Genomic DNA, 22,911 nt, shown 5'->3' on the forward strand with positions numbered 1-22,911 from the left:
TTACTTTTCAGAATAATAATTGTCAAGTAATCAAGATGTCCGTCAAGTAGATGCACATTCAGAGAGACGATTCGGACCAGATATCTTGCTCAAAATTTCCATTTTCTAGGTCTTACCCAGCCTTCCGAGACCTCTTTCCGAGTTTATAACTCCATCTTGGAAACCGATCGCCTTAGCCAAGCTCTTCGCCTCTTCGAATCGTTTCCTCGCCTCAGCAATGTTGCCATCCATCTCCGCAAACTCCCCCAAATTATGTGTAGCGACTGCACAACCCATATCACACTCTTCCGTTCTTTCGGGCGGTTGTATCTTAGATGCTGTTGTGATTGCTTTCTCGGCCCATGCTCGAGCATTGCTTATTAAGGCTGGTCGGGAAATTGGAGTTTGGTTGGGTGTAACGGGAGGGTCTTGTTGGGCAAGGGATATTGAGAGGTTATTCACTGCTGTAATAAGCTTGAATTTCGATGATCTGAAAGAATAGACTTACTCAAGACTGCAGTGTGGCAACTTGCAGGAGGTGATAGGGCTAGAGCTTGGAGGAATAATGGAGCTGCAAGATAATGCTGGTCTTTCTCTTCATAATGGTGGCCCAGAGCTAGACGACTGTAAGTCGACAAGCATTAATCGCAAAGACGTAAACTTACCTTCTAAAGACCCTCCAATTTCCTCTGGAGAGAGCCATTCACCCTCACCGGGCTTCACTCCTTCACTTTCTCGCCTCTGTTGCTCTTTCAGCACCGTCTCTACCGCCCACACCAGCCGCTCCTCAGCCGCTCCCTTTTCCTTCACATATTCGTTGGCATATAACTCTCCTAACTTCACACTAATTCCAACAGTCTTTCCCAAGACTCTAGTCCTCTTCCCTTCATTCCCGGGTAAATTCCCAAGCTCGTCCACCCATCTCAAGTTATCCCTCTTCACAATCTCCAGGATGTCAATTGCTTTCTTGTACAACTGTAACTTCTCCATCAAAGCAGCTAGCTGGATCTTGACCCCTATAATCTCATCTGAGAATGGATCCATTCCAATCTCATCTGCCACACGCAGTGCCTCCTTGTAATACTTGACAGCATTTTTTGGTTCGAGGGAGATGTTCGTGTAGTATAATGCCTTTCGTAGTTCTTTGGCTACTGGTGGGGGAAACTTGTGGAAAGCTCCTATTATGTAGTTGTGGTAGAAATCATTGACGTAGAGAAGGGCAGTAGCTCCAATACCAATCCTACAATAATTAGCTGTGTTCCGAAATTTGGTATACTTTCAAGACTTACAAGATGACTGCAGCACTGACAGAGAAGGGATATGTCCTGAAGAGAGTCTTGAAGCTATTGGTGAAAGACTTGTTGGATTGATATCTTCGCTGTCTCATTTGCTGTGAGATGAAATTTCGTGGCAAAGCTTCTCGGTGCTGTCGCAAGCATTGAGATCTAGGACGAAACGCACTTCTGAAGCGTGGAGCAAACATCTTGGCAGCTATACCGTCTAGATGTGAAAAAGACAGAATTAGACCTTGGGATGCAGGTAATTGTCTTGTGGAATCATCAACATCGGTATTTGAAGCTCCAGGCCGATAGTCGCCTTAGGCCACAAGGCGCCCATGAATGGAGCTCCCGATTCAGAATTACCCCACATCCGAGGACGGAATTGCTACTTATTCTTGACATCTACCATCTTGCAAGACATTTTCTTTAGGAATAAAAAAAGCTCTCGCGAACCTTTCACCCGCCGTCTCCAACTCATCTACCCTACCCTCCGACTCTGCACCTTTCACCTCACAATGGCAGGCAAATTCGAGCCCAAGACACCCGTCCAGCTTGCCCCACCAAAGACCGATATCATATCCTCCAGTTTCCTCAAGCAATGCAATGGTCCGTTCTAATCTCAAATATCGTAGACCTCACTAACACTCTGCCGCAGGAACCGACAGTGAGCTTTGCTACGTCGCAATCAAGGTACCTCCTCCCCTCCCACATCCCTAAAACCACCCATTAACACATACCTCAGGGCCAAGTCTTCGATGTAACAGGCAACAAAGCCTACCTCCCCGGCGGATCTTACCATGGTACCTCTATTCTCTAATTCCTCTTCTTCGCAGATGCTAACGAGGAGCAGTCTTCGCAGGCCACGACGCATCGAGAGCCCTAGCCTTAACGAGCACGAAAGCAGAAGATGTACGTGCAGATTGGTCTGATCTAGGAGACAAGGAGAAGGGTGTTTTGAATGATTGGTACACGTTCTTTTCGAAGCGGTATAATATCGTGGGTGTTGTGGAGGGGGCTGCGAATCTGTGATGGAGTGGACAAGTGGGAGAAAAGGATACATTGATCATGGTTTGGCCTAATGATTAGAGACGGATAATAGATACCATGAGCATGAAGGACTGGAGTTATGCTTTTTCTTGCTCGATCTTTTCCCCGTCTTTCTCTGCATAAGGTTGCCTTGAAAAATGCTAGCGTTAGACACTATCTCTATTTAAAGGAGTCTTATTTCTTGGTGTCAAGTCAAATCCCGTATTTCTCTCTCAATCAAGCATTGGACGGATCTTCTCTCCGGTCGTCCTTTGCTTAAACGTCACATTTCAACATGTAACACAACTCATGTAGCCGATCGATCCCTATCCGTCGTACGGCAGCAAGCCTTGTACAACTTTCCTATCTACCGCTTTGCGTACACATTTGTTCACTCATCGAGAAGCAGTTTGGTGAGTACAGCGTTTGGATCTATATCTAGGCTAAGTCGATCTTTAGGTCCAGGCCGGCAAAAGAATTAATCTGATCTACATCTAGGTATGGGATTGTTGAATTCGATGGTCATTGTAGTTGTACCTCCTTCTATTTTGGGTGATACTTCTTTGCCATTGTGGAAAAGTAGTCTTTCAGCGGCGGAAGGATATTTTTATCTGACTAATAATTATGTTTCTATATCTTTGACCAGTATTTGGAATCTCAAGATGATCTATCCTTTTACTCCCAGCAGCCTCGCCGTCCTGTTCCATTCTTCCACGATACAAACCCCGACTCGGGATCGGAAAAGGCCTCTCCTTCCGACAGAGAACCTGTGGCTTCCCACTACCGTCGCATGGCAATGCAACACCCGCCCGCCACCTACGTCCTACTCTTCTTCGCAGCCTTCTTCGCCGCCGCAGCCCGTATAGCGTCCAAGCAAGGCTGACAAGCCACCTCCTGCTGCCACACGTGTCGGACGACCTTGACGCCAAAACACTGATGGTACGGATCCGTGCGCGCGAAATGGCAGTGCGAGAGCAGCCGGCTGGAGTTGTGCCCGCAGATGAATTGGAACTCTTCCCAGTCGCACATGATGATGTCAGTGAGGCGTAAGACGCGAGTCAGGTCGTCTTGTGTTTCGGATGCGGGGTGCCCGTGAGGGTTGTACGGCAGAGGAGTCTTTTTGTGCGAGTCGGGGTTGATTGGGCGCGTGAGGCGTTTGGTAATTCTCCGCGGGAACGAGGCTGATGTTTGGAGGATGGAGAAGGCTGTTGAGGAGCCTTGGGGTCTGGATTCTGGTCTTGTCTGAGAGTTTGTTAGTAGTGGACGTGTGGAGAGGTGGTGGAATACGTGCTCTATTTTTGGTGCTGTGGACGGGAGTTGAACGCGGTGCATGAGCGTCAATAGAAAAGCAGTATATATAGATAGGAAACAGAACGGCAAACAGAAAGACAACATCCAACTGCAGGAGAAAAGGACTCGACGTCCGGGTCCATCAGAATTTATACCATCATAGCACTTTCGAGCGATGCAATAAGCAGCACTGTGGCTGCCAGTAGTCCAGCCGACCCTCCATCCATATGCCATTTTGCAGCCGCTTATTCCCGTATTGCTTCATAATCACATCAACTCTTGAATGCTATGAGGTCTTAGTTTCAGCAGCTTTTCAAACCAGCGATGCAGCAGTGTTGCCGGACACAAACTTCCTTCCACATGATGCAGGTTCCTTGGTAAGCTTTAAGCCATGTAAAGAAAGAAAGTCAACTGCAGACAAACGGAGATAGCTTGGCATGAATTTGACGAATTGAGAACATAATTCGAAAACGCCAGATCGCAACAAAGAAGCTTTAGAGCGGACAATGGCTTTGTAGCGGGAGTACAAGAGAACGAGAGCAAGGGTCTTAATGATAAGCATTGGCTTATCGGTTTAAAGCCAACTCAAATTTTCATCAGATAGGAAAGGTCTGCTGTTGCAGAAGAGGACTTGACTTTCTGAGAAGTGACCAACATTACATGTGGAGTAGGCGTGAGACAGTAGTGCGATATGCAGGTGTATCTTGGTTGACAGGCGTTGGCGCGCCGTACGGTGAGGATTTAACCTGGTACTCGGAAACCAGAGGTGGGACAGTGGCTCTGCCGCCCACGATTTCTGCAAGCCTATCCAGGAAGAGTTAGTTTCTCAAATGGAAGACCGTACGAGCTTCCGCGAGAGGTGGGCGCATCCCGAATCGTGCCCCGGCCCGAGCCTGGATCCCGTAGGCCTGAAGCTGTCACATTTTGAGAATGCGGAATCCGGGAAAAGAAGAAATGATGGATCTTTAAGTACAAGAATAGGTCGAGATGGCTTCTGCCGGCAGATTCGATATTGTGATGAGATTGGGAGGAAGCCACTAGCCGTCCGGAATATTGGTCCAAACCAAACGGATATAGTGTTGCAATGGTTCAACTGCAGCCGGAGAATTTGAGGCTCAGGGCAGCAGCCGTCACGGCGATCCAAAGGTGTTTTCTGTGTCTCGCCAGGTTGCGTAAATCTTGTGAGCGGCAAGGGTTGGGAGCGATCAAGAACAGCTGAATGGAGGTCCCAAGAAACCGTAAAACTTGAAAGGCGAAACATGATGCTTGTCCGTAGGACTCCAAAGGGAGATCTTTTGCTTAGATTATGGAGTGGCCAACATAATCCCGACACGAGAGGGGATGATACGGTCGTTGTACAAGATCTGGTGCTTCACGGGAGGGTGCAGTGTCTGGTCGTCTAGAACATCGGCTCCAGACCACGGACCCCGGCTAGAGGAAGGCGCACCTAAAAACATCAGGACATCTTTCCAACAACGTATTTCGCATTGTTTGTTCTCATGGCAGAAAATACATTGGACGAGGTGACAGCGGAGGCACCTCCGAACCTTGTATTTCCCGTTGGCGTTCAGCAGAGCTGAACGAATGAGACCAGAAAACTCGTAAGTTGTCTCATCTAAAATTGATCCACGGCACCACTCTTGCGCGAATTGATACGATGCCGATTACGCTGCTGCAGCAAGACCAATACAGAGATATAAGAAAAGATTCCACAGCGTGGACTACAGGTGTGTGACAAGTTTCAACAACGCCAAGCCTTGCAAGATCATACAAGCATCAAACACAGTGAGCACTAATCGAGCAGTACGGCATAGTGAGGTCTCAAGATCAGCGAGGATTGAAAATGGATATGAAATGCGTAGGTAGGTAGATAAGCAGCCAGGAAACTTCCCAGAGTGAAGAACTGGAATCATGTGATTGGGATATCTCTCTAACCTTATGGCCTGAGGCCTCAAGTATAACAAGGCAACAATGCATGAGAGCCAACTGGCCCCCAAAAGTTCAGAGCCGCAAACAAGTCCAAGACAACGTGGGAGCAAATTCTTCTTCTCCTTCTTCTCTTCTTCTCTGCATGGCCGATATCTTGCCAAGTATATCATCGGGCGTGGTCATGCATATCGCAAGGTCGATGATGTTGTTGACGTGGGAGAGTTCCTTTCCCTTCATCGGTGAGTGACAGTGAGTGCTGCCTATTGTGCTCGGCAGCTCGCCTCATTTTGGCTGCGCACGCCTCGTTTCTTCGCCCGGTCGCAACCTCACACACTGCACACTGCAACTCTCTTTTCCTCTTCTTCTCCCCTCTCATCGGCCAGCGTTTCCCTCATCTTATCCTTCTTGGTACTGGATCACCCCTTGATTCGATGACTTAGTTGTCGTTATATTCTCACTCCTCTTTTGCTACTATCTGCCTCATCCAATCGTGCGTCGTCGCCCGTTGAGTGAGTCTTCTTGGGCAGGTCTCAGTCAGAAATCGATCCTGGCCTAATCTGGTCACCGACATCCTTGGTCAGCATCCGCCCCTCCATTTCCTCTACCAATGCGAGATATAGTCCCAAGTCTGCCTTGCCTGGGCCTGCGGACCAACAATTCTTGCACCTTGGAACCTGCGATCTCACGAACCAAGTCTCCCCCTGAGAGAGTGTAGAGCAGAGTCGACGGTAGCAGAGTCGACTGTTTTGTGTTATGTTCATGGGCGATATCTAGTCGTTCTTAAACGCTGCTGCTGGCAGGCACTCACGAGGATCTCGGCCGTCGGAAATCCGCCGAGTAGTGATTGACAGAGCACCGGTTTGATTCATCCCAGGCAACCAACACTCATACTCTTAGCTGATCTCTATTCAGACGCCATGGCAAACCAGCAAAATTATTACCATCGCAATGGCCCTCGCACAGTACGCTTGCTCTCCTGATGAGTTCTTTTTCGTGGTTTCAGTCCTAATGAAATTGCCTTGTAGTACATGTCATCTCTTCCTTCCATCACCTCCACAGAACCAGGACAATTCCATAGACACCCTAGAGAGATGAGACCTCCTGTCCCTCCTCACCACATGGAGATTGCAGATTTGAGCATTTCAAGAACCCTGCCAAGTCCCACGGCCACTGCATCCAGCAATCTTGATCTACCTCCCACTCATGGATATGGAGAAATGCCGTTTGGAAACCCTAACATTGCAAAGATATATCAACAGTTCCCCACGGATGGACAGATCATGCGTCCCGCTCAAGATCCCATCCATAATTGGTACTCCACAAATGATGGTCCTTGGACACCTATTCCCAAGGTGATGCCACCAAATGTCATGACAGATGGTAGATTTCAGTCCAAGCAGACTGGTAGTCGCAATCATATCACATCTGGAGGTCAGTATAGGCCACATAACCCTTCGGAGTCAGGATCATTTCATTATGGTGTCCCGCATTCGGATTCTGGTTATGGCACTCGCCGTAGTGTTGCGAATACTTCCGTCGTCAGTGGGGATGTCCTAGAACGGGATCAAGACTGCCATAGTCTTACAGGCCATGTCGAGAACTTCCAACCTTTCATGGGATCTAATGATGAGATGCACCAACGTGATGCTAGATCATTTGAACCGTGGAGTACACCTGTAACGAGCAATCCAGAGTCACGTGGAATGGAATGCCCAATATGCCACAAGCTTGTCAAGACTCAATCTGAAATGAAGTATGATGTTCGTTACACTTTTAGGAGCTAGCTAATCAAGAGTAGAAAGCATGAGTTGCGACACACAAAGCCATTTGAGTGTGATGCCCCAGGATGCACCCGGACCGAAGGATTCAGCACACCAAACGATTTGGAAAGACATAGGAAGAGTAAACATTCGGAGATCCTAACCAGCTCGACAGGTATCAAGAGATTCCGATGTCTCGTGGACGGATGTAAATCCAAGGACAAGTTATGGCCACGTCTGGATAACTTTAAGAGCCATCTTAAACGTGTTCACCAAAGCCTCAGTTGGTCCGAAGACGACATGGAGAGCATGGTAAAGAGGTGCGTACTTTGTTCTTTGCAGCTTACTATCAAATTGACAATATGTAGAGGAGAAATTTGGGAGCAAGCTGGCCGTCCTGTCGAGGAGATGTCCGTTGAGAAACACACACTTCCAGATCTTGCCCAACCACCTACCACTTTTGCCCTTCAAGATAGCTCAATCAAACCACGGATTGGTCAATCCTGGACACCTTATCCACCGGCTATAGAACCAGCTCATGATCTAATTGCCCCCAGAGGCCCCCAAGCAGGATTGTATGAATCCAGGTCGGCCACTGCAGAAGAGAGATCCCCAATTCCTGAGGCACCTCCGCAGACCATTGTCAAGCCGGGCGATGTGGTGCGTAATTACATTCCCGATACCGCTCCATTGGATAGAATGTCTTTGGTCCCAGCGGGCCATGATGAATCCTCCGTACCAAAGCCGGATCAAGCAAAGTCCCATGCAGCTTCAAAGACCAGCCCCCAAGGTAAGGTGCCGAGGCAGAATAATGCCTCAGCTGCGACTGCCCAACTTACGGAGGCACTGAAGACTGTCCTGTCTAAAATGGACTTATCTGATATGTCCAATGATCCTCCACCATCAACCGGCAACATGGAACGGAGAAGTCAGCCTAACAAGGAAGATTCTCCAACAGATGCGTGGCCCACTGATCCAAATCCGGCGATGCATACCCAGGACAATGACGCTGATGCTTCGATACCGAATCCTAAGGGGGCGAAGGACTCTCAAGCCGAGAAGAAAGCTTTGGAAGTTCTTCGGATCATCTCGAGATTGGGTTTCGTCGTTTCCAAAGACCCAAGCCATTCTCCAAGACAACACAATATTGGATCCGCTGCCAGTCAAAAGAGTGAGAATCAAGTCACTTGTAAAACGTGCAAGAAGTTCACAGGAAGACCCTGTGAGCTAAAGTATGTCTTATTTCCCACTACAACATCCCCTACCCGAGGTTAATTACTGACCTTACTAGAAAACACATGAAGCGTCACGAGAAGCCGTACGGCTGCACGTTCTTGACATGCAACAAAGTCTTCGGCAGCAAAAACGACTGGAAACGCCATGAAAACTCCCAACACTTCCACCTCGAAATCTGGCGCTGCTTCGAAACCAAACCCGTCGAACCACCCTGCACCAAAGTCTGCTACCGCAAGATGACCTTCCAAGAACACCTCCGAAAGGACCACCACATCTCCGACGAAAGTCTCGTGAAGCTAAAGACCGATAAGTGTCGCATCGGACGCAACTGCCAGGCCAGATTCTGGTGTGGCTTCTGCGGCAAGTCAGTAGATCTGAAGAAGAAAGGTCTAGATGCCTGGACCGAACGGTTCGACCATATTGATGACCATTTCATGGGTCGTAACCAGCAACCTAAACAGAGTATCCGGGAATGGATACCAGTTGATTCCGATAAACCGAAGGGAGACGTCGCGAGCAGTAGTCCGCATGACCAACCTATTTTTGGAGAACCGAGTTCTTCATCGTCGTCGGATAAAGACGCCGCGTCTGGATCTGGATCTGGATCAGGATCCGAGAACGAGGTTCCTGGCAGTAGCTGCGTTTCGTCCGATGATCGTCGACCAACAGTTGGCGCTGCTGCAGGAGAATCTTCAGCTACAGCTGCAATTAACCTTGAACCTCAGCAGCGGGGACCGAATCCTGCGGTTGTTGCAGGTGGATTGGGGTCCAAGAGACGCATCGGTACTTCTTCCTCCTCGGATCAGGATGAATGTAGTAGCAGCAGCCGAAACCCGAAACGCTCCAAGACAACTGCTTACGAGAATGTGATTATCTGTGTAAGTCTTCATTCCTCCTTACCTTGAAATAGGAGAGTTTGGTAGAGGGATCGTGCTGATGGTGGAAGGTATAGTGTGAATGTGCTATGCCGCATAATCCTAGATTACATTCTAGTTGCTCTGCCTGTGATAATCGGCATAGGTGGTGTCCTAATTGTAGGACGGGTGTTGAGAAGATTCTTCCCGATCTTGCTTGAACTACGTTTTCTTCTTTAATCAATCCATGAATTCACGACGGATGGCGTTTGTATCCAAAACTCTTTTGGTTGGGACATTGGGTAGATTGGTATTGGAGGACAATTTTGCTGGAGTAAAGGGTCCTTTGGTTAGGTAGCATCGAGATCATTATCCATGTACTACATGCAATGATACCCTTCATGCAATCAATTCTAGAAACCTTCCATGCTTCCTTTCATCCATCTTACCGCAGAATCGCACTGTTCGCACTCCTGCACAAACAGATCCATCCCGACCATCCCAAACCATCCATCCTCTTGCGGCTAAACTCATTACGACTCTCATGGTTTCTTGAGATGGAGGGTCAGCTGCGGCTGAGAATGCCCATTAACCAGCACCACCAATAAACCAGCACCCCAGCACGTAGGACGCCTTACCCTAAACCCACACCGAAACCCCTGCACCCGTCCCATTCGCCAAAGCCCGCAGGTGGCTGGGGTGCGTACCACCACACTGCAGACCGGCCCCAGAACAGAACCGCTCACCGAGTCTGCTGCCGCGATTGAGTGGGTTGCGTTGCGTTTCTAGCGGGCGATCGTAATCGGTTTTAGGGTACGGAGACGCTATCGGGCTCTAAGGTGAGGTTCGTTAGTGGATAACCCCACTACTGTATGTACAGTCTTCACTGTAGCGGGGCGTCGAGACAGCGTCAGGGCGAAGTTCTGGGGCTGTCGTGCTGCGTGCAGGAAAGGAAGGGCATTTGGCTCGCAGCAGAGACAAACGAACGCCCTGATGATGAATGAGCCTCCACTATTCCCACCCGGCGGGTTCCAGAAGCAGCAGAGACGTCGGACAGAAATAGCCGCTGGAGAAGGAGAGTTGGGATGGGGAGTGATTGGAGAGTTCGTGTCGTACCCGCTTTGAGAGGAGGTCGCATAGGGGGGTTTTGCTGTTGGGGGCTGAATTTCATACTGCTGGATGATGATGGGTGGTCGGTCGGGTCCTGTGTCTCATGAAGATCACTCACCTAAGGTTATTTTCCCATTTCGAGACTTAAGACGGCCGGAACGGAGAACTGGGACTGGGAACTATTGGGATGGATGGAATGATGGCATGATGGTATGACTTGCTTGCTGTGATGACTCTTTTTTCCTTCTGGCGGGTAATGTTTAAGAGGTTCCATGAGGGAAATGAGAGGAAAGTCTGCCTGGTGGTTGCCTTGTCTGCCTATGGCGTTCGCCCAGCTGCCCCGAGGAGGACGGTGATTGGAGTGAGTGCGTGGTTTGCTTTTGCTTTTTTTCTTCCTTCGAGAGCAATTGCGCATCTGCCCTCTGAAATGCCCCGTCGATCGAAACCGGGTTCCGGACGGACAGAGAGACATGGCATGGAAGTGTTGTGCAATGGAACGTGGGTCGACTCGAATCAATTGCCCTCTCTCCTGCTGTCCTGCCCAAAGTTCCAGTCTCTGCTTCTGCCGCTCTATCCATGTCCGTCCTCTCTGTCTGCAGTCCTCATGAGGCGCAGCCAGGTCCCCCAGAAAGCCATCAATCCTCCACTCATCCACCACATGCACATTGGACCAGATGCCCGCCCACTAGAACACGCCAGGTCCGGTCAAGGCCCAGGGGCATGCATATGCGGGCATTCCTGGAGAATTTGCGGTTTGGGTTATGGTTGCATGGTGAGCTGTTTGGGCCTGTACCTCCCTTCGCCGGCGGCGGCCCCTTGTTCGCACTTGTGCTGCAATGCGTGCATTGTTCGGTCTGGATAGGACAGAGAGTTGAGGCTCTGCTGTCTTCTTCCTCGCTTTTCACCCGTCAGACCAGACCGCACACCGGGACGCCAACGCCATGGATTGTTCGTTCCAGCCAGCACAGAAAAGGGCATTTTTTCGACGTGTGTGGAGGTGGAGGATGCTGCTGCTGGGGGGGCTTGGTATTGCTTGGTTGATCTCTTGTCTTGTACATTATGGTCGTCGTCTCTCTCCTTTTCTCGACTTCTGCCTCTCCTCCCCCATCTGTCACTAATTGTTAACTACGCCCATTACCGTCCATATTGATTCTTCTGGCTTCGCCTCGGGGAATCATTCACCATCCCACCTGATCTGACTTGTGGAGTGGATCCGTGACGCCGTCCACGGATTCGACTTTTTGTATGTATTGTGTGCTTTGTGCATAGATAAAAGGGATTCGGTCTTCTCGGTGTACAAAGAATAAATTTCAAGGATTGGAAAGCTGTTGTTGTTTGTTTCGAGGTCGACCTCGTAAGCTTAGCGCCATTCTCCTCCCCAAGCGACCCACCAACACTTTACTGATACACGACATTCAGAGATTTGTTCTCCTAGCAAACACCACCTCGACCGCGTTGTAAATTGGAACCTCCGACGTGTCTTTGGATCCTTTCAATCCCTTTCACCTTCTACTTTTCAGATATTACGTTGCGAGATAATTCTCCATCCACCTTCGCGCCATGGCGTATAATCACAATCAATACGGATATGGAGGACCGCCCTTCTTCCACGATAATATGCCACAGGAGGAACTTCACGGACAAGATGAGTTGAGTATGACAGGCGCCTGGTCCTCGTTCGATCCGTCTGTCAATCAAATGGATCCTTCCATGCTTGGCCTTCAAGTCAACAACCAGCGCCCCGCTCACATGGCCTTCCAAGTCCAACAAGATCTACAGCTTCAAACTCAAGAATATCAACACCAAGCCCCAATGAGTAGATTTTTCAACGAGTCGCGCAAGGAGTCGCAACTGCCTCTCTTCAACGCTGCTCCGATCAATGGTGGTCAAGTGTTTGCGCATGGTTACAGCCAAACTGGCGCGCCCATTCAATCACTTCCTCAAGCTGCATTCATGAGACACGCTTCTCCATCTCTGTCACAAGGATTGTCTTCGAATGCTACAAGTGCTCAAAGCCCAGTTACGGACCCAGACTGGAGCTATTATTCCCCAGGTCAAGAAGAGTATGCGATGCATGGTGGTATGGAGTTTTACGCCAATTCTCCTCCTACTTATGCCAACTCACCCCCACCGTTCGAGTCCGCTCCCCCTCTTGCGCCAAGTCACTATCAGCACTATTCCCTTCCTACAGCTCAAGCACCCGGCAACTCGTGCGTCAACATGAGCCAAGTCCAAGGTTTCGCCGATCCACAAGAAGTCACGTTCGATGCCGACGAAGGTTACGAAGAGATGAATCTCAAGTCTGAGTACAACATGGAAGCCGAGAAGCAACAAGTCAAGACCGAGTATCGTCACCAAGAAGCTCAGGATTACCACTATCACACAGATTCCGCAGTCGGTTCATCCATCAAGGACATCAACTCACCCGAGGACACTTCTATCCAAGCCGGCGACGACGCTACCTCTGATATCGATGCCGAAGGAGAAATCGACAACGACCAAGACGCCATCGAAGTCGACCCAGCCTCCGACACCGAATACACACCCCGCAGCACCCGCACCCGCAAGCGTCCCTCAACGACCTCCACCACCAAGCCTACCCCCAAGAAGAACAGCAGCCGAGTCAGCAAGCCCAAGTCATCCACCACCAACTCCAAGATAACCTGCAAGTCCTGCGACGCACCTCCCTTCAAAGATGTCACCCAGCTCGCCCGCCACATGGCATCAACCCACACCCGTGCCTTCATCTGCGTCTTCTCCTTCGCGGGCTGCGCCTCGACCTTCGCCTCCAAGAACGAATGGAAGCGTCACGTCTCTTCCCAACACCTCAATCTAACGGCTTGGATCTGTGAGATTGGCTCCTGCGCCAAAGTCAACGCCTCGAAGCCCGGCGGCGCGGAGTTCAACCGCAAGGACCTATTCACCCAGCATCTGAGACGCATGCATGCTCCCCACTCGGTCAAGCGCAAGAAGCAGGTCGATGAGAACTGGGAGAAGGAGTTGAAGGAGCTGCAGGTGAGCTGCTTGAAGGTTAAGAGACAGGCGCCGGGACAGTTGAGATGTCCGGTTCGGGAGTGCAGTGTTACGTTCGAGGGCCCGAATTGTTGGGATGAGAGGATGGAGCATGTGGGGAAGCATTTGGAGCGTGCGGCGGCAGCGGGCGAGACGGGTGTTGATCAGGGTCGAGATGTGCTTCTTATTAACTGGGCTGTCAAGGAACGCATCGTTGAGGAGCGTGTTGGTGGTGGCTATCGGTTGGTTGTTGGTAGCAAGCGGGACGAGGAAGAAGATGCTGATGCTGAGGGTGAGATTGAGTGAGTGGATGGATGGGAGTCGCTGTTTGGATCTTGTGGATTTATGGCATTTGATTTTTTGCTTTTCACTGGCGTTAAGTGGGTTGCAAATGGGGGGAGAATGATACCATGGATGGAACGGAAAGAAACGAAAGAACGAAGGGAATGACTCCTTTTTACGACTTGATGATAGCTAGAGAACTCGCTGTTTTATTGAGAACGAGAGCACAAAATGGAAATTTGTAATATATCCTCTTTTTTTTCTCCATCACTCGTGATTTTTCACCACATGACTTGAACTTTCACTAACTCACTACTAGTACTCACTCAATCATCACTCACTCACAACTCACACCTCCCCTCATCATTCAAATCTCCATCTCCATATCCATCCCCCACCCTTCCCCATCCAACACCTCCAAAACCCACTCCTAACCTCCACCATGCGGCCGATCATCCAACACCCAGCGCTTAATTCCCCAACGCCTCGATACCCACCCATCCACCCATCCACCCACCATCTTGGCTCCCGGTCCTGCATACGATACATGCAGTCAGTAATCCGAAACACAGAGATAAGCGCTGGCTGGCGGCAAGCTTAGTTTGCCGCCGATTCGATGTTCTAGAAGATGCATGTTGGTGTTTTAAGTTACGGGAATGGGTTGGGATAGAGGTCGCTGATGTGGGCGGGTGGCGTGTAATCTTGGCGAGATGGCAGGTTTGAGTGGGAGGGAGGCGGTAGTGGGTTGTTGTGAGGATAGATAAGTGGAGAGAAGGGAGTGGGCCGAGTTGAGAGGAGGGCGGTAGATGCGGGTGGCGTAGGGAATATGGCGTTTATCTTGAAGAAGCTTGGTTGGGAAGGAGGTTGCAGATCTGGTGGAAGAGGGATTAGTGGCGTTTGGTGTTCTGATTATTGGGAAGTGGTTGAGAAAGAGGTTGCATATGTAGATGCAGGTCTGTGGCTGTAGAATACTCTGTTTCATGGTTAAGCTGAAAAGAATGGTTTGAAAGGGAGATAAGGTTGGGTTGCTGTGATGTTTCATCAAAATGGATGAGACTGCAAGGATTTGCTTGTAGAGAAAAGCTCTTTGAATGGTGAGGCGGGGCGCCAGAGACGGCAAAGGGGGGTTGTCAAGGTACAACAACCTGTAGTACTTGCTTAGATATCAGTTGGATTCAGAAAACCAATACCCCAGCGATCCATCGTCAATCTGAATGCTAGTTCATGGGAATCGGAGATATAACGTAAAAATTCGTTTAAGGGGGTTCTCGCTTCGAGTAAGGGCTGTCGAAGAGTGGTGATCGATGCGACCATGGGCTTTTGACGCCTGTTGACTTGGTTGCTCGCTTTGAATAGGGGTAAGCGGAAGATGGTCGCTGCGACGATGGTTGTTGACATGTAAACAAACTTTAGTTTCTCGCTTTGAATAGGGGTAAGTAGGAAAGTCGTCGCTGCGGCAATGGGTTGTTGACGTTTACTTGATGCGGAGGATAGGTTTGTCTATTGGGTCTCGGATGGTGGGATGTGTGTGAATGAGACTGATTATACGCTAGCAAGATGGTTTGCTCCAGCTAAGGAATTTGACGATGGGCTGTGAGTGTCTGCAATTGGTGTCAATTGCTACACTTTTCAAGATGATGGGCATGCAGATACGTATCGAGAACCGAACCAAGGATGCGCATGGAAGCCAACTATCGATCTAGTCTTGTGCTGGTGGGAGAAACAGGAGGCTGTGTGACAGCGGGGACCACCTTTGAAGGATGTCCTGCACCTGGACTAGTGTTATGCAATTAAGAGAGCAAATAACTGTGCATTCCAAAATGACGCAAGAAGGCAGTTGAATTGCAAGAGAAAAAGGAGAGAAGAAAATTGACTTTTCAGGAAGAAACTCTTTCCTTTTTTTGGAAGTACTCCGGAACTTACAGTTAGGGGGAAAAGGAGGTCACAGATGCAGCTAGAAATCGACTTTGAAAAACACACCTGTGAAATCCCACCAGAGAAAGGAAAGAGTCCCTGTAAACCAAAACGCGAACCTTAAATCATAATAGATAAGATAAGATCCATCCACCCCTGTCTCACCCAGGGCCTCGGCTCAGCCTCCTGCAACAATCACCTGATTATCACGTCCCGAACCCACCCGGTCCCACTATTTCGATACAAGACAAGACACGACACCAAGAAATTTCTTTCTCTTTGTTGTTCCTTCTCCTGCATCCAAACAATGAGACGAAGAATCAGAAAGTGAAAGAAAGGAAGGTTCTGGTGACGACTTGACATATTGTACTTCTTGGACTGGATTAGTTGAGGACACATACCTCGTGGATATTGAAAAAGAAATCTGAAAAGAAAAGGATAATCAACGTAGGTTTTTACGCCCCCACTCTTGATTCCCCGAATAACTTATCTGCAGCAGCAGAGCCGCATCCACTTCCGGTCCTCCACCAAAAACAAAAGCATCACTGCACGTGACCTCAAGTCCACCTTCAACACACTACCAATTCTCCCCAGGACCTCAAACCAAGCACCCAAGATGCTAATAGCCCGCCGCTTCTCCGTCACGAACTTCGTGATCGCCTCCTCGGCCCTCGCATTCCAGGTCTTTGTACTGTACCCTTGGCATCAGAGACTAGATGAGGATCTCGAGAGTTTGAAGAAGGAGCATGTGAGAGTGCTGCAGGAGTTGAGAAATGAGGTTAAGGTTGGGAGGGAGACGACTTTGGGGGAGATTAGGGAGTTGATTAAGGGTCGGGCCTTGAAAAAATGAGTCGCTGGGATTTGAGGTGGACTGGAAAGAATGAGGAAGAAGGATGGATTGTGGAGAAGGGGATAGGAAGGAGCACTTGCTTGTTATTTGGGAGATGGGCAGAAAGATATATAAATGTGGGGACAGATTGCAAGGCATCTGCATAACTGGCGTTCTTAGACCTGTGCTGCTGCATACAATCAAGAGCTAAACATAGATCTGCAAAGAAATTGTCAACATTACCTCCATGCTTTCCCCCGTTCCCATCATCTATCCAAAAACATCCGTAGCACACCTATCAGCAATCTTCTCTCTAAACGTCCTCTTCAGCTCCTCCCCACTGACCGACACCCCCCTCGCCCCCAACTCCTCCCTCACAATCCCCCTAGCCGCCTCCCCAACCCCCTTAACAAACTCCCTCCCCCCACAAACATAAACCCTCGCCCCCGCGTCCCACAACCCCACCAACACATCTCGATCCCTCACCATCCGATCCTGCACATACCTACACCCCTCACTCTTCTCTTCCTCCCTACTAAACGCATACCTAACATCCACCACTCCCTGTTTCATCCACTCATCAAACTCCTCTTTATACAACCGATCCTTCTCCTCGGACCGACACCCCACGAACAACACAGCCTTCGCCAACTTCCGACTCGGCGCCATCATAGCCCGCTGCTGCACGAACCCCCTAAAAGGCGCTAACCCCGTGCCAGCGCAAAACATCAAGAGTGGCGTCTCCGCCACATTCAGCGGGAGATGAAACAAAGCTTTCGTCGACGGCCGGACGGACACTTTGATTTGATCTCCAGGACGTAGGGTAGAGAGATAAGTCCCTGTGACGCCGTTGTAGACTGTAGTTGGGGAGGAGAGGGACGGCGAGGAGAGGATGTTGTATGTTAGGGTGCATTTTTGGGGCGAGGAGAGAGGGGAAGAGGAGATGCTGTAGTAACGGACTTTGAGGGGGGTGAGGGATTGGAGGTAAGCGGGGAAGGAGAGAGTTATTGAGGGGTTTTGTTCGAGGAGGGAGAGCAGGGAGAGGCGTTTTGTGAGGACTTCGGTTGTGTAGGTTGAGGGGTCGGAGATTAGGGTTCGGAGCTGGGATTTTAGCTCTGCGTCTGGGGTGGAGCTGGCGCAGACTTGGAGAATCTGGAGGAGACATTAGGGTGAGAAATACAAAATGGGAGGAGAGGTGGTATCGTACTTGTTTACTAGCTGGCTCGAAAAGCTCAACATGTCCGGCGAGAATATCTCGAATCGACAATGGCGTATTCGGAGGCAGAAATCCGAAGTTGTGGCCCTTGATAACAATTGTTGAATCCCAAGGGAGTATGAAACGCGACATGACTCGACGAACATTCTCTTCAGAATTGACGGGCAGAACAGCGAGATAATCTCCACACTCGTAATTCATATTTTCAGGGAGTTCGACTTCCAAATGTCGTTTCTGGGGCTCGCCTGGCGCTGTCAAAACCCTGGCTTCGAGGACGGTGGCGTTTTGTACGTCTTGTCTGAAGCTGGTAATTCCTGACTGAGTGGATATGTCGAAGTCTGCGTCTGCTGTGGTCTTTGTATCGGAAGTACTAACAAGGCCAGTTGAGCCTAGGGCCGGCCATAGATGCTGATCCATCCACTCGTCGAAGTCTGTCGCCATGTTGCCCTGTGATGCATCTGAAACGCCTCTTTGAACGAGTCTCTGAGCTCCACATTTCTCCATACAAGTGTCAACTAAAGTTGGAATTCGTTGGAATGTTGATGTCCAGTCGCCTATATGTTCGTCAGCTGGTGTACACACTATGAAGATGCCTGAAGAAAGACGTACGATGCCCACAACCAAACACAGCATATTGGACACCGTTCAAGGAATCAGATGGCGCATGCTCAAGCCAGCTGATGAACTTCTTGGCATTATCTGGTGGTTGACCTTCATACGAAGCCGTGATGACAATCACAGGTTGAGATTTAGGGATATGGCAAACACCAGCATCCATTTCCATGACCGTAGCTTTGAAACCATGGGATGCAGCATTGCTAGCCAGTCGTTGAGCAAAATCGGTACAAGTGCCGGTATTAGACCCATATAATACCGTCATTGGCTTCTCTCCTCCTGGACATGTTGGTGTTGTCGATCTATGGGTACTGGTCGAAGGCCGTGGACTCATGCTCAAAACTCCTCGAAGAGAGCGCTCCAAATCGACTGCTTCCATTTTGTGTCGAATAGTAGCGCGCATTTTCAGATTGGCAGGTTTTATCGTCAGTGTCTGCTTGATGCGGAGCTTGTAAGAAGGATCATCGAGTTGGAAGTCGAAGTTCTGTAGGAGCATCGCTGTTACCATCAATGCTTCCTGCCATGCAAAAGCTCGCCCGATACATGCTCGCACTCCATTTCCAAATGGCTGTTGAGAAGTCAGCAGCGATCGAGCAATCCACCAGCTACATACCTTCCAAGCTGCGCTTGGTAGATTCTTGAAACTCTCGCCCATCATCCTCTCCGGTCGAAACTCATTGGCATCTTCACCATAGACACTCGGATCTCGTTGCATAGCCCCGATGAGGACCATAAGCTTGTCAGTTGGCTCAACAGCATATTTGCCATTCCCCAATGTTGCTCTTGAACCGGTACATCCGGCGACCAACTGCTTAGAGATTATTGGAGCTGTGGGTGTGAGACGAAGTGTTTCACGGAGGACACCATTGAGGTACTCAAGCTTGCTTAGTTTATCGACAGTTACGGGATCTCGACCAATTACTTCGTCGACTTCTCGCTGAGCTGCGTAGTATGCTTGTGGATTTTGGAGCATGTTGAGGAAGGCGAAGGAGAGGAGTCCTGATGTTGTTTCATGGCCTGCATTTGGAATTAGATCTGGACTTGTCTTAGAGATGGAGGAAACTCACCAGCAATCAGGAACGTAATGATATTCGCAATGATCAAATCATCCCTCATCGTGCTCCCGGAATTTGGATCCGTGCCATTGATCATAGCATTCAATAGATCCCTCTTCTTAGTTGGATTTTCTCTTCGATGACGGACAAGCTCCTGTGAGATATTGAACATGTATTCTTGATCTTCGTTAAACTTCGCATTCGTCTTCCTCATCATGCTAGTCACAATTGCAGGTCTTGCCATACGATTGCCCGACTCTGTCAGCATTCCTACCATCGCGTTGACAAACGGGTGCATCTGCTCTGTATAGAACGAGTTGAACCTGAAGTCCATGGCACAGAGTGCTATTGTGTCTAATGTAAGACGAGTAAAATCATCTGTGACTGAAATTGGGGTGTTTGGCCCCATTCGCGCCCATTTTAGAACTAATTGATTTCCAATATCTTGCATTTCTGTTCCCGTCAGTCCTAGCAACACACGATAATTTGCTCCACTAACCAGGATACATGGCTTCAATAGCCATTGACCCAAATGCTGGAACAAGTATCCGATGTGCTTCTCCCCAGTCAGGATCATCACTTGCGGCCGTGAACAGACCTGCAGGTTTCTCTGAATCCTTTGCCAGAGCAGATGGTGGCATTTTCCGAAATCTGGTCTCGTCGAATAATTCTTCTGCCATGGCGATCGAGCTGACAACTAGTACCCTGGTGCCTTTTCTCTGCAGCTTGTAGATTGGACCGTACAGCTCGGCCAGGTGTTCTAGCGCGCGAAGTGGTGCTTCTTCATCTACTAGATCGAACATGTTTCCCACAAAGGGGAGACCTTTGGGTCCTGGCACCGGTTCGGTCATGATTGTCTCCGATTTTATCAATGACCCAAGGGATAGCCGTGTTTAAGAAGAAGAATAACTATGAGATGTGGAATTCCAGCTTAGACATCGAACTGTAAATATATATGCTAGACCATCGGTCATAGTCAATCCCGATCAGCGACGTCAAAAACGTCGTCCCATGCGGCGTAAAAGAGCTGAGGCAAAGGATTATCGTCGAACGAATAGGTTTCCTAATTAAGACAGCTCGATGCTGACCGGCGTCCGTTTAGCGATCATTCGTAAACTCTGATTGGCTTACGAGCTGTGCATCATGCACGCCGAACCGATTTCCCCGTTTGTAATGTGGCTTAGCCACACATCCAGCCTTGTGTGATGTGAGCTGCGGGTTCATAGATATATCCGTGCAATTGTAGCGCGCATGCCATTGTCTACTTTTCTCATGTCATGTAAACGGCTTACTATACATCATTCTTCAAGCACTTGCCACACCAATATCTGCATCGCATGAATCCAGAGAAAGGAAATGCTGGCAAGCTATAGAGACAGAGGATGAGGGAGTTGTTGGTTTCTTTCCTACGTCCAATGAGAATGCCGATAAGCTTTCGAGGAGGTGACACTACATAACTTCTGGGGCTCTGCAAGCGCCACTGTCTTAGGAGCTGATGACTCTAGTCCTCCAAATCTTGGCATTAAGCTCAGTGAAGTGAGGAGAAATAAAAACATCATATTGAAACGAAATGATGGCACTAGCAGTACGAGCAATAGAAACGAAAGGACAAGAAAACCAACACTCCTTTATGCCACAATTCAAATACAAGAACTTAAATCAAATCGCCCCAATCCCGTGGATCTCTTGAATCCGCTGCGATGTAGAAATTATCATCTGGATGACTTCGTTAATGCCACTAGATTTTCTGGCTTGAGAAAATGGCCAAGTCTCTCCCGATCGATGGATCTGCAAGGCCCTACATGCCACGTTCGCGGGTCGACGTTCAAATCCTTCACATGTATGACATGCGAGAACTTATTCTCAAGCAGGTAGCTCAAACCAGCATGGGCTTCCAGATTGATCTTGACTTTGAAGACGGCTTTGTCGTTCCTCTCTCGCGTTAGGAGAATTGCAAAACAATAATTCGGATCGATGCCAGCATCATCTTGAGCATCTGGAATAGTGCTTTGTTTGACGTTCCACCATATCCCCGAACATTTCCCATCATCGTCGACCGTGGTAGCAGAAGAGCCCTTGGCAAAGTATTTATGGATCGAACGTGAGGTTCTGGATCTCGTCACCTCTCGTCCAATGCCAATTTTGGCACCTCCAACATTGAAGCTGGCAGCGGCGTGATCTTTGACTCGTCTCGCGTTCTGAACTTCTATCTCGCATCTTTTTAAGGCTTCTTCGAATACGAATGGTGCATGAGCGAGAACTTCGGGGCGCGAAGATGGAGACCCTTGTGTTTCCATCAACTTTGCTTCTAGTGTCAAGCGCTTGAAGGGTGTTTTTCGTCGTTGAGATACAAGTTGAACACCGAAAACAAGAAGGGATGCTCTTTGCTGTCGATCTGGTGTCAAGTATCCGTGCACAGCTTTCTCGAGTTGAATGTCGATCTTAAAATTCTTCCAGGGATCCGCTTGTAGAACTTTGAACGGGTGTAAGATGGATCGCGGCGGGGCTGTTGAGCGCAGATGTGCTACAAGTTGTGTCCAGATATCTCCAGTTCTTCTGCTTGGCTCATCCGTATTGTCCTTTTCCGAGACCACTAAGATTGTCTTCTGCTTGTTGAGCTGCATTGCGAAATCTAGCTCGAGGGGAATGGCTTGTAGAGTAGGTACATAAAGATGCGAACAATGGAAAGTGATCTCCAAAGGGCATTGATAATTGAGGATATCGTGTCTTTTACATGATTCCGAAATTACTAGGTGATCTTTATTTAATATCAAAAGGACAACAAGCAAGGCAGCCACGATCGAAACTCATATCAGCAGGGCGGTGGCGAGGTTGAGGCTCACCTACTTTCAGACTACTTTAAAGTGCCAAAACTAAATCAGTCCTTCTCAGCTCGAGAATTCTAGGACTCCTCGCTCACATACTTAGGTACATTTCCAGAGCTGACACACTGATGTCGATTGCAAATAGCATTGGCTGAAACACATTGTGAAGATTCGGGGTCCGAAGACTAACAACCAAACACCGGTTGGACGCCTCGAGGGCTATGGGCAGACTATGCGAACCATAATGATGTAAGACAGCGGAAGTGTCCTGGAATGAGGAGGCTCGTTGAGTGTGGTGGAATGAGGGATGAAAGAACTTCGCCTGAAATTATGCATACCTAAGAATAGACGAGCGGCTTGGCGCTAAATAGTCACGTGCTTTGCTCTGCAAGTCCCGTCAGGTACGGTGAATAAACTCTTTAGAGGAGCGGTCGAGACGTAGTTCAGGAGATCCGGAAGATGCATTATTTCATTTAATTCTAGAAGCAGAGTGAAGCACAATTGGAATCCGTGTCAGCCACACGTGACCAGTGTGGCAAACCCGGTTGTGGCAAGATTCAAGATTCAAGGAGAGTTTTCGTCTCGGTTCTATGGTAGTAGTGATATTTACTTTGATCAAAGTATATAGCGCGTTTAACATTTTATACCATGGAGCGAAGAATGACATTCATGTCATGGCTTCTGGCGAGGCGGAACTGT

The 22,911-nt window shown here is 49.1% G+C and overlaps 8 protein-coding genes across 8 annotated transcripts; 5 read left to right on the forward strand and 3 right to left on the reverse strand.

The window, feature by feature from the left end:
- Nucleotides 1-105: 105 nt before the first annotated feature.
- On the reverse strand, nucleotides 106-1,366 carry LY89DRAFT_587390 (uncharacterized protein; the record flags this gene model as incomplete). The annotated part of the gene is made up of 4 exons (XM_018209427.1): nucleotides 106-440; nucleotides 488-595; nucleotides 645-1,219; nucleotides 1,269-1,366. The coding sequence occupies 4 exons, from the start codon at nucleotides 1,364-1,366 to the stop codon at nucleotides 106-108; spliced, it is 1,116 nt and encodes a 371-aa protein (XP_018070261.1).
- A 270-nt stretch (nucleotides 1,367-1,636) lies between these two features.
- On the forward strand, nucleotides 1,637-2,493 carry LY89DRAFT_685799 (cytochrome b5). Its single transcript, XM_018215151.1, has 4 exons — nucleotides 1,637-1,865; nucleotides 1,915-1,949; nucleotides 2,002-2,059; nucleotides 2,110-2,493. Exons 1-4 carry the CDS (start codon nucleotides 1,775-1,777, stop codon nucleotides 2,286-2,288), a joined length of 363 nt encoding a protein of 120 aa, XP_018070262.1. The 5' UTR covers nucleotides 1,637-1,774; the 3' UTR covers nucleotides 2,289-2,493.
- A 228-nt stretch (nucleotides 2,494-2,721) lies between these two features.
- LY89DRAFT_98739 (uncharacterized protein) lies at nucleotides 2,722-3,247 on the forward strand. Its single transcript, XM_018223558.1, has one exon. It carries the CDS (start codon nucleotides 2,786-2,788, stop codon nucleotides 3,149-3,151), a length of 366 nt encoding a protein of 121 aa, XP_018070263.1. The 5' UTR covers nucleotides 2,722-2,785; the 3' UTR covers nucleotides 3,152-3,247.
- A 3,174-nt stretch (nucleotides 3,248-6,421) lies between these two features.
- On the forward strand, nucleotides 6,422-9,405 carry LY89DRAFT_735054 (uncharacterized protein; the record flags this gene model as incomplete). The annotated part of the gene is made up of 5 exons (XM_018219970.1): nucleotides 6,422-6,466; nucleotides 6,530-7,257; nucleotides 7,303-7,584; nucleotides 7,633-8,496; nucleotides 8,556-9,405. 5 exons carry the CDS (start codon nucleotides 6,422-6,424, stop codon nucleotides 9,403-9,405), a joined length of 2,769 nt encoding a protein of 922 aa, XP_018070264.1.
- Nucleotides 9,406-12,276: 2,871 nt separating this feature from the next.
- Nucleotides 12,277-13,782, forward strand: LY89DRAFT_587057 (uncharacterized protein; the record flags this gene model as incomplete). Its single annotated transcript, XM_018209403.1, has 1 exon — nucleotides 12,277-13,782. The coding sequence occupies one exon, from the start codon at nucleotides 12,277-12,279 to the stop codon at nucleotides 13,780-13,782; it is 1,506 nt and encodes a 501-aa protein (XP_018070265.1).
- A 2,201-nt stretch (nucleotides 13,783-15,983) lies between these two features.
- Nucleotides 15,984-16,761, forward strand: LY89DRAFT_647957 (uncharacterized protein). Its single transcript, XM_018211979.1, has 2 exons — nucleotides 15,984-16,119; nucleotides 16,169-16,761. Exon 2 carries the CDS (start codon nucleotides 16,289-16,291, stop codon nucleotides 16,520-16,522), a length of 234 nt encoding a protein of 77 aa, XP_018070266.1. The 5' UTR covers nucleotides 15,984-16,119; nucleotides 16,169-16,288; the 3' UTR covers nucleotides 16,523-16,761.
- A 10-nt stretch (nucleotides 16,762-16,771) lies between these two features.
- On the reverse strand, nucleotides 16,772-20,471 carry LY89DRAFT_647959 (NADPH--cytochrome P450 reductase-like protein; the record flags this gene model as incomplete). Its single annotated transcript, XM_018211980.1, has 6 exons — nucleotides 19,887-20,471; nucleotides 19,400-19,840; nucleotides 18,946-19,349; nucleotides 18,327-18,900; nucleotides 17,709-18,271; nucleotides 16,772-17,653 (listed from the first exon to the last, which is right to left on the reverse strand). Exons 1-6 carry the CDS (start codon nucleotides 20,236-20,238, stop codon nucleotides 16,772-16,774), a joined length of 3,216 nt encoding a protein of 1,071 aa, XP_018070267.1. The 5' UTR covers nucleotides 20,239-20,471.
- Nucleotides 20,472-20,668: 197 nt separating this feature from the next.
- Nucleotides 20,669-22,194, reverse strand: LY89DRAFT_98879 (uncharacterized protein). Its single transcript, XM_018223560.1, has one exon. The coding sequence runs from the start codon at nucleotides 22,009-22,011 to the stop codon at nucleotides 21,100-21,102; it is 912 nt and encodes a 303-aa protein (XP_018070268.1). The 5' UTR covers nucleotides 22,012-22,194; the 3' UTR covers nucleotides 20,669-21,099.
- Nucleotides 22,195-22,911: the final 717 nt, after the last annotated feature.

Source organism: Mollisia scopiformis (assembly GCF_001500285.1).
Source record: "Mollisia scopiformis unplaced genomic scaffold LY89scaffold_14, whole genome shotgun sequence".
Taxonomy (NCBI): domain Eukaryota; kingdom Fungi; phylum Ascomycota; class Leotiomycetes; order Helotiales; family Mollisiaceae; genus Mollisia; species Mollisia scopiformis.

Excerpts from the sequence above, each read along its gene's own strand:
- LY89DRAFT_98879 (XM_018223560.1), bottom strand. The coding sequence starts at position 22,011 with ATGCAGCTCAACAAGCAGAAGACAATCTTAGTGGTCTCGGAAAAGGAC.
- LY89DRAFT_647957 (XM_018211979.1), top strand. The coding sequence starts at position 16,289 with ATGCTAATAGCCCGCCGCTTCTCCGTCACGAACTTCGTGATCGCCTCC.
- LY89DRAFT_685799 (XM_018215151.1), top strand. The coding sequence starts at position 1,775 with ATGGCAGGCAAATTCGAGCCCAAGACACCCGTCCAGCTTGCCCCACCA. Across the intron at positions 1,950-2,001 it reads TTTGCTACGTCGCAATCAAG|GGCCAAGTCTTCGATGTAAC; the intron begins GTACCTCCTCCC and ends CACATACCTCAG. Across the intron at positions 2,060-2,109 it reads CCCCGGCGGATCTTACCATG|TCTTCGCAGGCCACGACGCA; the intron begins GTACCTCTATTC and ends AACGAGGAGCAG.
- LY89DRAFT_98739 (XM_018223558.1), top strand. The coding sequence starts at position 2,786 with ATGGGATTGTTGAATTCGATGGTCATTGTAGTTGTACCTCCTTCTATT.